Source organism: Erinaceus europaeus, chromosome 13, assembly GCF_950295315.1.
Source record: "Erinaceus europaeus chromosome 13, mEriEur2.1, whole genome shotgun sequence".
NCBI classification, from domain to species: domain Eukaryota; kingdom Metazoa; phylum Chordata; class Mammalia; order Eulipotyphla; family Erinaceidae; genus Erinaceus; species Erinaceus europaeus.
Window position 1 is genome coordinate 50,045,817 of NC_080174.1, and position 13,614 is coordinate 50,059,430.

The following is a 13,614-nucleotide window of genomic DNA, read 5'->3' on the forward strand; positions in this document are numbered from 1 at the left end:
TTGTGCACATATTGCTAGATAGGCCTAAAACGTACAGTTACAGGCGTAGAAGCACACTTCCAGACTTAGCTAGGGTTATCTCTGGGGAAGAGTTCAGCTGATTGTTACAGTCTTTTCAGATATGGCACAAAATTCTTATGACTACAGTTCATTGTCGAAAAACAATCTAGCTATTTATTAAAGAGAAAAAGCAAGGCCCCTGAGTCCAGACTCCACTGTGAGTCTTTCTATGTTCCTAATGCTTCCCTGGAAAGGATGTACTGGTTAAGGAGTTTATTATACACCAGAGACTATCTTTTCTGCATTTACTTTTCAGCTTCTGGTCCTTGTCTTTGCTAAAATTGCCTAAAATTGAAACAATTTTTCAGAGGTGCTGAATGCTATGAGTTTACTAACAGTGTTCTGCAGAATTAGATAAATGCCAAGTAGGAAAAAAAAAGGTTCTCTTCCTTGCCCAAAGCATGGACACTGAGAAAACATTTCAGCTATGCAGTGTGACAAAAATAAGTGACCTGCAACTTGCTCCTCTGGGGTCTGAGTAAGAAATATATTCTGGAGTAGCACTGAAACTCTCTGGGACACAACTGGGCCAGATGGATAGAAATGTCTCACCAGAAAACCATGAGTGCCCTAGGAATCTTTCCTGTGCCAGGGTATGTTTGAAGATAGATGTGCTTCCAGCACTGTACTCCCTACCCCCATCTTTGAGGACTACCCTATCCAGTTAACTTTTCAGGTTAAGAAACACCTTTCTGGGCTAGGGCAGAAGTTCTGGTGCTGGGGTGTCTCTCCTCTCTATGTCTAAAATAAAAAGAGGGCTGGTAAAACAGCTCACTTAAATATGTTATTTATTTATTGGATAGAGACAGAGAGACATTAAGAGGGAACTGGGGAGATAGAGAGGGGAGAGATACTCACAGCACTGCTTTACTGCCTGTGAAGCTTGTCCCCTGCAGGTGGGGACTGGGGGCTTGAACCCTGGTCTTTGGGCTTTGTAACAAGTGAGCTCAACCAGGATGCCACTACCTGGCCCAAAGTAGCTCACTTGAATAGTCAGCCTGTTTTGCCTTGTGTGCCACCCAGGTCTGAATCCAGCCCTCATTGCAGTGGTATAAGTTTTGATGCTGTGGTGTCATTCTACCTGAAAAAAGTCCTCCTGGAGGGGTGAAGCTCAGGAGACAACAAGAATAAATAAAGGATAAAGAAGTTGACCCAGAAGCTGTGAAAGCATTCATATGTGAGACCTCAGTGCTGTAGAAAACAAAACACATGCCACCCTATTGCTAAGTTAATTTCCTCCCACTGTGATTTCACAGTTCTGGTAACCAAGGTTCAAAGAAGATATGTTCATTTTCTCCTGTTAAACGTCCTTGTTCTTCCTTCAGTGCTGCTGGCAAGGCTCTTCCCTGATTTCAGAGAGAGGACTAACTCTTGGGAGAGCACAACTCTGCAGAGAGATGGGGAAGGAACCAGCAGACAGGGAGCAACACAGGCCCTCATAAGCAACTTACGGAAACACTGGGGCAGCTCTCCGATCCAGGAGCCATTTCCCTCACAGGTGAGCACGGCAGGCAGGGAGAGCTGGTATCCTTCAAGGCAAGCGTATGTCACGCTGGAGCCCCACATGAAGTCAGACCCCACCACTTTCCCATTGGGGATGAGTTGAGGTGCTTTGCACATGACAGCTGTGGAGAGAGCAAAGCAGGCTGAGTGCCAGTGTCTCCTGGGGAAACTAGGCCCTAGGCACTAGCACTAATATCACACTGCCTCAGAGGGTTTGGGTTAAGAATGAATCATTCCTGAATGATTCCTTACTTTGGAAGCCAGGTATAACACCTTCTCTCAGTTGCAACAATCTTTTTTTTTCCATGGATTTCTGCTACCTACTCCGGAATATTCAAGGCCCAGCCCAGCCCATGGCACCTCCCAAACTCCCTGTCCCATATTAAGATGCTAGGGCTGCCTTGGCACCCACCTCCTCAAGTGCTCAAGCCCACTCCCCTCCCCCTCATTTTTGCACCTTCTTGGCCCTCTGTCCATACCATCTGCTGCCCTCACCTTTGCAGACCGGCTTGGTGCCATTCCACGTGCGGTCCTTGGTGCAGCTCAGCACAGACACCCTGTGTGACTCCATCATGTAGCCAGGGACACACTGGAAAGTCACTGTTTTGTTGTACCTGAAGTCATTGCCCAGCCGGAGGCCATTGGCTGGAATTCCAGGGTCACCACAGTTTATGACTAAGATAAAGGACACAGAACACTGCTCATTCCAAGGCCAGACCAGAGTCCCTGGTATAGCAGAACCATCTTGAGCTCTCTCTCTCTTCACATGCTTAGGAAGAAAATTTCAGAGGTTCTCACTGTGACCTTAATGAGTCAACTCTCTCTCTCTCTCTGCAAGATTTCCTTTATATCCTCCCTGTTCCTGCCCAGATCATCCTCACACACCCAGAAACTTAGGTTATGAAGACTATCTTATAAGAGGAAATACCCAGAGGCCTTAGCTCCTAAATGAGACTGTGGCTCAGAGAGAGGGTTGATGAGTCTTTGATGTGTTAGTGGACAACATAAGACAATTTGCCAAATGGAGCATCTTACAGCCCACTGTTCTGTCTGTAGGCCCAAGAGCTTGTTAGCAGGGTCTTCAGACTGTGCACAGTGGTCAGATCTGTGTTAGGACATTCAAGTGAGGGTGGAGTTAGGTGAGCTCTGGTCTTGGAAAAAACATGAACTTGATGTGGGATTTCCGAGGAAGCCTGAAAGCACAAACCAGGACTCTGAAAAGGACAATGCTGTCAGATTCCCTTATCAATACCCTCCAGCTGCGTCCCATTGTGACTTGTATTCCAATGAGAAGGATCTGGGACTGCCCTAGGGAGCAGCAGAAGACTGTGATGCTGCACCAAACTCAGGAGCCAGCTCAGGGAGGAGGTAGCTCTGGGGTAGAGAAGAAACTCAATAGTGGTGGAATGGTGGCAGCTTTAATGGGGAGGGAGACTTGGACTAAGCACTAAGTACAGCTGGATGGAAGGTGCTGGGCTTTCAGAGAAAACAGGCAGCCCAGGGGACTGATTAGAGTCTGAGAAATAGCATATATATATATATATACACACACACACATATATATATATATATATATATTCTCAACCTATCTATGCCCCAGACAACTCATGTATAAAGTAGGGGCTAATAGGAGGAACCTCCCGGGCGTGTAGTGAGAAGTGAAAAACAAAATCCACAGGAAACAAAGTGCTTAGTTCTGTCGTTACACAGTACATGCTCAAAGGATCCTCGCTCAGCATCAAGTCCCATCATTCTAGCCAGCCTTCCCAATCCCCCCCAGACAGCCTTCTCCTTTGGCATGGCGGAGCCTGATCACCTTGGTCACCATTTGTTATGGGTGGCCTCACTCTCACCTGTGCACTCTGGGTCACTGCCAGTCCAGGTGCCATTGACTGAGCAGTGTCGGCTGAGTAGGCCTGTGGCATAGTAGCCTTCTCGACACTCATAGACGATGGAACTGGAGAAAACCAGGCCATCACTGAATAGGACTCGGGCATTGCTCGGAGTCCCGGGATTTCCACAAGAAATCACTAGGAAGCCAAAAGAACACACATTATTCACCAGAACAATGGCAAAGGTCACTGGGGGGTACCGAGAACTATCCCCAGTGGAAACCATGCGGTTAAGGATGCTGCGGGTGGTAGTCTTGCCCACACTGCTTCTGTGCCTGACCAGGTCTCCTTTGGAAGGGAGGACCGATGTGGATTTTTCAAAATTCCACGTGACAAAGTGTCTATATGTTTTACTACCGTGATTAAAATATTAAACAATTTCTCAATATCTCTAGTATCTAATCAGTGTTTAAGTTTACTCCATCATCTCATTTTTTTTCACAGCTGATTTGTTGGATTCCATTTAAGATGCACACCTGACATTTGGTTGGCAAGACTCTGTGACCCTTAGAAACCAGAGGTGATTATTTTCTCTCCTATAATTGACAGGCCATAGAAACCAGATCATTTATCCTGGAGAATTTCCCACTGTCTGGTTTTTACTAACTACCATCGATGAGGTTTTCCTTAACAAGTTCTCCAGGTCCCCAGCAGTTCCTGTAATCAAGCCCTACTCTTTGGCAAGGGTACATCATAGGTGACTTTGGGTCTTCCCCACTGCACAGGATGAGAAGGCACAGAATATCTGATGTAGCCTTGTTCTTGGTGAGGCTCATTCATGGGTTCAGGTTTGCCAGCTAATCTGACATTACTAAATGCCCATTTGCTACTCACTTCATGGCTTTCTTTAGCAATGTCTGATGAGCATTAACTAAATTCATTGAGGAGTAGAAATTGATGACATCCCAACTCTATAATTCATTCTGCATTAGCTAGAGATATTTAATAAAGATCTTACCCATCATAAAATAATTGCTTACCCTTAAATATAACTCATACAGGAAGGCCAAGTAGTGCTTAGTTTTTTAGCTTATGTTCTAGCAGACACTAAAATAATGGTTTCCTAGCAAGCTCTAGTGGTAATGAACAATCATTTGAAGGCATGGATTTAGACTGACTGTGTTTTCATGTATTATCACTATTATGCTTAGTGATGCTCAAATTGTCCCTCTTTGACTAGTGGATATCTCTAAGTTTTTTTTTTCTGAGCTCCTTTGGCTTAACCCCATTTGTTCCTGGTAAATTCCTTATTGGAATAATAAGATGTTCCCAGTATATTTTAAATATTTCCTGCCCAAGTTCTAGAAATCTCTATTTCTTCAAAGAGTTCTGATTCCTTTTAATGGAGAACAGATTTTGAAATCTGGATGTTACAGGTGCTCAGCAAGGCCACAGATTCCAGACTTTTAGAGTAGATACATCTAGGAAAACAACTGTTGTTAACCCCCTTTTATTTAACTCCATTATCACTTCATAGAAGAAATGTTGATTGATTTAGGATTGGTGTCACAGGGGTACAGTTTTACATCTCCCCAAGACAGGTGTCAGTACACCCCACATCCACCAAACCACCACTCTGTTCTACCAGATGACACTAGGACCTCAACCACACTTAGTATTTATTTCTTCCCCTCTTCTGAGTTCCTGGTCTGCTGCAGCAGACCATGGTTCATTAGGATTTCTCCTTCTATTATTCTCTGCTTGGAAAAAAACATTTAATATTTAAAGTACATTATAAGGGACTGCGCAGTGGCACACTTGGTTGAACATACATATTACCATGTGCAAGGAACTGGGTTTGAGCCCCTACTCCCTGTGTGAGTGGTAAAGCTTCACAAGCAGTGAAGTAGGTTTGCAGGTGTCTCTTTCTTTCTCTTTCCCTCCCTATCTCCTCCTTGCCTCTCAAATTTTCTCTGTCCTATAAAAAAAAATAGGGAGGGGGAAGGAAGAAATCACCACCAGGAAAGGTGAATTCAAAGTGATGGCACTGAACTCTAGCAATAAACCTAGTGGCAGTGAAGTAAATAAATAACACACATTATCTATTTATACTGATATTCACTACATTCAGAATGAAAGGGCTTTCCTTTTTTCATACCACTTTTATACTGAAAAATCTGTTTTTTTATAGTTGAAAATATTTGTTGATTTATTTAATGAGTGAGGAGAGAGAGAGAGAGAGAGAGAGAGAGAGAGAGACCAAAAATTAGGGGGCAGAGCCAAGATGACAACACCTGGTGTGAGCTCCAGAAAGATGTAGCTTACAATCCGGGATTCTCTGGCGAGGAGAGGATCTGGGCCTTTGGTGGAAAGGGTGAATAAGGGGTGGTCAGGATGACACCAAAAAGAGTCCTATAACCCACTCTTGAGCTGGCAAACAGAGGCCAAAAGGACAAAGAAAGGAAAATCTTTGGCTTAATTATTCCTGAACTCACCCTTCCCCCCAACACCCCAGAACCAGCCTCCAGGGGCTGGCCAGCTGCTCCTAGCAGGCTTCCTGTGGAGCTATTTTCTTTACCAAGATTCCTGGCTCAGCAGGGGTATCATTCCAATGCTTTTCCTTTTCTTTTTGAAGGGGGATGGAGCTCTATTTGAGTGACCTAACCAATCAAAATACCTAACCAATCAGAGTTCCAACCCTGCCTGGGAAACACTAGCTAGAGACTTTTGACACTTCTTATAATTGGTTGTCTTTGCTTGGGTTTAGTAAGGGGACCAGGCTACATGCAGCCAATCTGGAGCAGTCCAAGCTGCAGACTGACTATTAGGATTTTTTACTCTATTTTATTTTATTTTATTATTACTATTATTATATACATGTGTTCCTTTTCCCTCCTCTTCAGGTTGACCAAAATTAACTGTTGTTGCTCTTTCCATTGATAGCTGACTGGGTGAACTATCCATTTTATTCTTGGACTGGAGGTGTTGTTTGGCTAACTGGTATTGGTTGAACTGCATCAATCCTTGCTTCAGTTGCTATTGTTGTAATTCCTGAGGTTTGTGACTGCATTTGTGAAAAGTCTTTAGTATAACATGGCTAGTACTCAAAACACAACAACTGAAGAATGACAGAACAGAAGAATACAAACTACATCAATTTAAAAAAAAGGTTAAATCAAGAGAAAATAAAACTGCTACCACAATGAATCAGGACAGGACCCCAGAAGAAAATCCAAATCAGTCAGAAGTAACCATACATAAGAAAAGTGTGCAAGCAATAATAAACCTAATAATCACAGAAATGAAGACAACTATAGATGAAAGGGCTATCAGAATTAGGGAAACAACAGATGAGACCCTCAAGGAAAATTCTAGCTACTCCGAGGTAGAGAACTGAAAGCTGAAATAACTGAGCTAAAAGGCCAGTTAGCAGAATAAGCTAATACTATAAATGAACTGAAGAAGGAAGCTGAAGGAAGGAAAATCAGATTAACAGAATCAGAAAACAGAATTAGCCAGACAGAGGATGAGTTAGAGAAAACTAAGAGAGAGGTAAAGCCAAAAAAGAAATTGAGAGACACTGAAAACAACAACAGAGACATATGGGATGATCTCAAAAGAAGTAAAATTTGTATAATTGGCCTTCCAGAGGAAGAAAGAGAGGAAGGGGAAGTAAACATCCTAGAAGAAATAATAGAAGAAACTTCTCAGACCTAAACAACAGAAAGGACATTAAAATTCAAGAGGCCCAGAGAGTCCCAAACAGAATCAACCCAGACCTGAAGACACCAAGACACATCATGGTTACAATGAAAAGAAGTAAGGATAAAGAAAGGATCCTAAAGACTGCAAGAGAAAAACAAAAAGTCACATACAGGGCAAAACCCATAAGACTATCAGCAGACTTCTCCACTCAAACTCTAAAAGCCAGATGAGAATGGCAAGATATCTATCAAGCCTTGAATAAAAAAGAGTTTCAGCCAAGAATAATATATCCTGCTAGACTTTCATTCAAACTAGATAGAGGCCTTCTCAGACAGGCAACAGTTAAAGAAGGCAACCATCACCAAGCCTGCCCTGAAAGAGGTTCTAAAAGACCTCTTATAAACAAGAACATCACCATAATATTTGCCATATATCAGAGCAAATAAAAAATTGTTGAATAACGGCACTTTAATACCTTAAATCCATAATATCAATAAATGTCAATGGCTTAAGTTCACCCATTAAAAGGCACAGAGTATGAGGATGGATCAGAAAACACAACTCAACTATATGTTGCTTGCAAGAATCCCACCTAACCCAACAAGACAAACACAGGCTTAAAGTGAAAGGATGGAAAACTATCATACAGGCTAATGGACTACAAAAAAGGGGCAGGAACAGCCATTCTCATCTCTGACACAATAGCCTTTAGATGAAATAAAGTAGGGAGTCAGGTAGTAGTGCAGCAGGTTAAGCACATGTGGCATGAAGCACAAGGACTGGCATAAGGATCCCAGTTTGAGGCCCTGGCTCCTCACCTGCAGGGGAGTCGCTTCACAGGTGGTGAAGCAGGTCTGCAGGTGTCTATCTTTCTCTCCCCCTCTCTCCATTTCTCTTTGGCTTATCTCACAATGATGATATCAGTAATAACAACAATGACTACAACAACAATAAAAAACAAGGGCAACAAAAGGGAAAAACAAATAAATAAACAAATTTTTTTTTAAAAAAGAAAAACATTAAATAAAGTAATAAAAGATAGGCAAGGCCATTACAGTTATCAACATCTATGCACCCAATGAGGGCCCATCTAAATACATCAAACACTTACTGAAAGAACTACAAAAATACATCAATAGGGGGTCGGGCGGTGGCGCAGTGGGTTAAGCGCATGTGGCGCAAAGCGCAGGGACCGGCGTAAGGATCCCGGTTCGAGCCCCCGGCTCCCCACCTGCAGGGGAGTCGCTTCACAGGCGGTGAAGCAGGTCTGCAGGTGTCTATCTTTCTCTCCCCTTCTCTGTCTTCCCCTCCTCTCTCCATTTCTCTCTGTCCTATCCAACAACGAATTGCATCAACAAGGGCAATAATAATAACCACAACGAAGCTACAACAAGGGCAACAAAAGGGGGAAAAAATGGCCTCCACAAGCGGTGGATTCATGGTGCAGGCACTGAGCCCAGCAATAACCCTGGAGGAGGAAAAAAAATACATCTATAGTAATACAATAATAGTGAGAGACTTCAACACCCCATTCTCACACTTAGATCAACAAAGCAGAGAATCAACAAAGAAACAAGAGAATTAAATGAAGAGATGGACAGACTAGACCTCCTGGACATTTTTAGAGTTATTCACCCAAAAAAACTGGAATACACATTCTTTTCAAAGCTACACAGCACATCCTCAAGGATAGACTACATATTAGGCCACAAAGACAGTATCAACAAATTAAAGAACATTAAAATCATCCCAAGTATCTTCACAGACCACAGTGGAGTAAAGCTAACATTCAACAACAAACAGAAAATTACTAAAAGTCACAAAATTTGGAAATTCAACAACATGCTGCTTAATAACCACTAGGTCAAAGAAGCACTCAAGCAAGAAATTCAAATGTTCCTGGAAACAAGTGAAAATGAAGACACAAGCTATCAAAATATTTGGGACACAGCTAAAGCAGTACTGAGAGGGAAACTCATAGCCATACAAACACACATTAGATAACAAGAAAAAGCTCAAAAAAAAAAAAACACCCAAATATCAAAACAAAAAACAGGAACATTATCCTGGAGTATGCAGTGCTATGCGTTGAATTTAGAACTTAATGAATGCAAGTACTGTGCTCTACCACTGAGTCACTCCCTGGTCACAGTTATTAATGACAGTGAATATCCTTTTATCTATATGTTGTGGTGTTATGTGTGCTTGTTTCAGAACAATAGTATCAGTATTATTGCTAATGATGTGCCCGCTGAACACAGCTTAAGATTTCATTGCTGTTTTCTTTGACCTTAGGATAAATAATACCACAGACAGTTTTCATTTTTCCAAGTCAGTTGAAATAATCCTCTGAGCTATAAAATAACCAATTTGAGACATAGTTAGGTACGTTTACTTCTATTTTAGTATCTAGAGGGTGTTTCTAATCTTGATTTAGCTTTATTTCAACTTTTAATTTACAATATTTAGTAGCCACAGAGCCAATGTACAAAAAGGACTCCTACAGAATTATCATGACAGAAAAATCTAACACCTATCCATTGCAAAGTTAAATCTAAGACAGTATTTCCTATAGAACTAGTACAACAGAGGGGCCCTCCCATCCATCTACTCTCCCAGTATTTGTGATGCATAGATGCTGAGAATGCAATTATAGTCAAGTCAGAGTTTCTTCCCTGGAGGAGGTCAGTCTATTTTAGGAATATTATCTATAAAATGATAAAATATGTTGTAATAAATGTTATTTTTAGAGGAAAACAGCACTAAGAAGACTTCTTGGCCCTTTTTTTATTGGGTTATTGTCATTCCTTTTTTGAGTCATATTATTTCTTTCTTTCTTTCTTTTTTCTTTTTTTGCCTACAGAATTATTGCTGGGGCTTGGTGCCTGCACCACAAATCCACTGCTCCCAGAGACTACTTTTTTCCCTTTTTGTTGCCCTTGTTGTTGTTGTTGTTATTATTTCCATTGCCGTTGTTGTTGTTGGATAGGACAAAGAGAAATCGAGAAAGGATGGGAGATAGAGATGGTGAGAGAAAGACAGACACCTGCAGACTTGCTTCATCGCCCATGAAGTGACCCCCCCTGCAGGTGGGGAGCCTGGGGCTCGAACTGGGATCCTTATGCTGGTCCTTGTGCTTCACGCCACGTGCGCTTAACCCTCTGTGCTACCGATCGACCCTGAGTCATGCTATTTCTTTATAGATGTTGATATCTATTGCTTGTCAGATATGTGATGTGCAAATATCTTCTCCCAACTACTGGATTGCCTATTTATCCTGTGTAGTTTGCTTTCAGTGTGTGATCTTACTATTTTCCAGTGCCTCTTAAGCTACTTACATACTTATTCCCTCCATAACCTGATTAAATGCTAAGATCCATCATATTTGCTGCTTTGCATACAGCCTCATCTTCCTTGATGACTTTCTGTTGATGTTCACCTTAGTCACCTCATAAAACCCCAGTCCTACTTTTAATGCTTCACTTACCTTGTTATTGCACCCATGTAGTGAAATGTGCTTAAACAAAAGATAAAGACCAATCCTCACCACTCTCACTTTGTATTCATGGCCTTCTATCTTAAGTGATACCTCCGTACTGTCTGGCAACTCTAGTTTCCCCTTTCTATCCCCATTCCTTTGTTGCTACATGATTCTTTCACATTATCTCCTTTTTCCTGCAACATCTTTTCATTCAACTTCACTCTCAATGGTTAAACTTGCTTTCTAAGTAGGGGAGTGTTACAGGCTATATGGGGGGGTAGTTGGGGGGACTAGCTACAAAAACTGTGCTTTAGGGAGAGGCTTATTTTTATTTATTTAATATTTCTTTATTCCCTTTTTGCTGTTCTTTTTATTGTTGTAGTTATTATTGTTGTTATTGGTGTTGTTGTTGTTAGATAGGACAGAGAGAAATGGAGAGAGGAGGGGAAGACAGAGAGAAGGAGAGAAAGACACCTGCAGACCTGCTTCACCGCTTGTGAAGTGACTCCCCTGCAGGTGGGGAGCCAGGGGCTCGAACCGGGATCCTCACGCCGGTTCTTGCGCTTTGCGCTACGTGAGCTTAACCCGCTGTGCTACTGCCCAACTCCCTATTTTTATTTTTAAAATACAGTTCTGGGAATGAACCAAGGGCCTAGTACATGCACAATAGTGCTGAGTGGTCTTCCTGATCCAGTTTCTTAAATTCTATATGCCAAGAAAAAGGAGAGTAGAGATAGAGAGAGGAGACAGAGGGAGCATTGCTCTATCATCCATAGGGCTCCCCTAGTACCATTCACGGTACTCCAACATGGTGTTGGGGTTTGGATCTAGGATATCACACATAGTAAGGCATGTTCTTTAACCACTCAGCTATCTCGTTGCCATACATGCACAGGTGTACAGTATCATTATTATTTTTTGAATGGAGGAAAGGACCTATCGAACCCAGTGCCTTATGCACAGTGAGGCGTGCACTAGTTACCCACTAGCTATCTCCCAGCCTAAAGAGATATTTAAAAAAAATATTTTTCCCTCAAAAATTCATAAGTGTGGAGGTGGTTGGGTGCTGGTGCACCTGGCTGAGTGTACATGTTACAATGAGCAAGGACCTGGGTCTAAGTCCCCAGGCCCCACATGCAGGGGACGTTTTGCTGCAGGTGTCTCTCTCCCTCTCAATCTCCTCTTTCCTCCTCAATTTCTCTGTTTCTTTCCAGTTAGTTAGTTACTTCTTTTTTTTTTCTTCTGAATTTTTATTAAGACAGGATAGAGAGGAATTGATAGAGGGTGGGGAGATAAAGGGAGAGAAAGCTAAACATCTGCAGACCTGCTTCAGCACTAGTTAAGTGGACCCCTTGCAGGTGGGGAGCAGGGGCTGTACCCCCAGTCCTTGCACTTGGTACTATGTGCACTTAACCCGGTGTGCCACTGCCCAGCTCCCTTAAATACTTCTTAGACATCTTTATTTTTTAGTTTTGTACTAGTGATTTAATATTGATTTACAAAACTATGAGATGAGGGGTGTGACTTAGCATCATCCCCACCACTAGAACTCTGCTCCCCATTCCCTCCACTAGAAGCTGCAGCAGTTCTCCCAAGGTCACCGACATTACTACTATTTCTCTATCTATCTATCTATCTATCTATCTATCTATCTATATTTATCCATTTTTTTCTATGGGCCTGCCTTCTCTTCCTTCCTAAGCCATATCTATTGCTACTTCTGAATGTCCTTCCTTTTTCCCCTTCTCTCTCTGGGTCTTAATGGAATTGGAGTTCAGAGTCCTCTGGTCATCTTCCCCTAACATTTCTCACCCTCTGGGGGTATGGACAAAATTCTTTTTGGGGTGCAGAAGGTAGAGTTCTGCCTTCTGTAATTGCTTCCTTAAAAATCTGTAACTGTGTGGAGAAATATAATGTCTTCCACTGAAGTGGCCTCAGAAAACATCATTACATACTTATGTTTAAAGGGTCTTGAAAAACTGGGTCTGTAAATTTCTTTTGGTACTTGCTTAACGGAGTTTCTTCCCTTAAACTGTAAACTCCAAACAGGGTAAAAGTGTTGTGTCACGAAATGTACTGCAATGTTTGGCAGATTGCTGTTAAATTAAGGTACCTGGCAGGGTCAGGGAAATAGTTCCCTCGGGTAGTGGGCTGCTCTGTCACGTGTGCAATCTAGGTTTCGAGTCCTGCCTCCAGTGCTTTGACAGAAGCTTTAGGTCTCTTTCATTCTCTCTGTTCATCTCTACTTAAAAACAAACAAATAAACAAACAAACTACACACAGGTTGGGGAATATGTTTATCTTTGGGTTACTAGTGAGAATGAACACATACTGGGTGTTGGTACCTATTACCCATCACCAGGTCAAGGACTCCAACAGGACCATGGGGTTTCTCTGTGAGGGTGTGGGCAGGTGCTCAGAGTGGGAGAATGGGGAGTGAATCATTGGGTGTAGGCAAAGAAGGAGAAAAGCAGAATGGTCACATACATTACCTCCACACTCAGGCTGCGTGCCGCTCCAGGAGCCGTTGGCTTGACAGGTCCGCTCTGACGATCCTCGAAGTGTGTGGCCAGCTTCACAGCTGAAGCGTATCAGGCTGCCCGCAGCAAAGCTATCTCCCAGTCGGATGCCATGAGCTGGGATCCCAGGGTCCCCACAAATGCCCATGGTGGATCCTGTGGGCCAGAATCAAACAAACCTCACTGGGGTATGGACTGACCTGTCAATGTCCCATGTCCAGCGGAGAAGCAATTACAGAAGCCAGACCTCTGACCTTCTGCTCCACATAGAGATCTTTGGTCCATACTCCCAGAGGAATAAAGAATAGGGAAGCTTCCAATGGAGGGGATGGGATATGGCATGCTGGCAGTGGGAATTTTATGAATTTTACCCCTCTTATCCCACAATCTTGCTGATCATTATTAAATCACCAATAATAAATACAAAAAGAAGTTCAAAAACTAAGAAAACATAAAGCAGAACTTGGTCTGGGTTTGGTGTATCGCACCGAAGTACAGGACTCTGGGGTGGGGG

The 13,614-nt window shown here is 42.6% G+C and overlaps 1 protein-coding gene across 5 annotated transcripts in view; it reads right to left on the reverse strand.

Moving 5' to 3' along the window:
- The window catches only part of CSMD2 (CUB and Sushi multiple domains 2), an 814,611-nt gene that overhangs the window by 31,605 nt on the left and 769,392 nt on the right, over nucleotides 1-13,614 (reverse strand). For 4 of the 5 annotated variants that reach the window (XM_060205823.1, XM_060205822.1, XM_060205821.1 and 1 more), the window contains 4 exons: nucleotides 13,074-13,256; nucleotides 3,417-3,593; nucleotides 2,059-2,238; nucleotides 1,512-1,685 (listed from right to left, as the gene is read on the reverse strand). In XM_060205823.1, the coding sequence (XP_060061806.1) occupies nucleotides 1,512-1,685; nucleotides 2,059-2,238; nucleotides 3,417-3,593; nucleotides 13,074-13,256 (714 nt within the window). Of the gene's footprint in view, nucleotides 1-1,511; nucleotides 1,686-2,058; nucleotides 2,239-3,416; nucleotides 3,594-13,073; nucleotides 13,257-13,614 lie in introns of those variants that run through there. The other variant, XM_060205824.1, reaches the window with a different exon arrangement.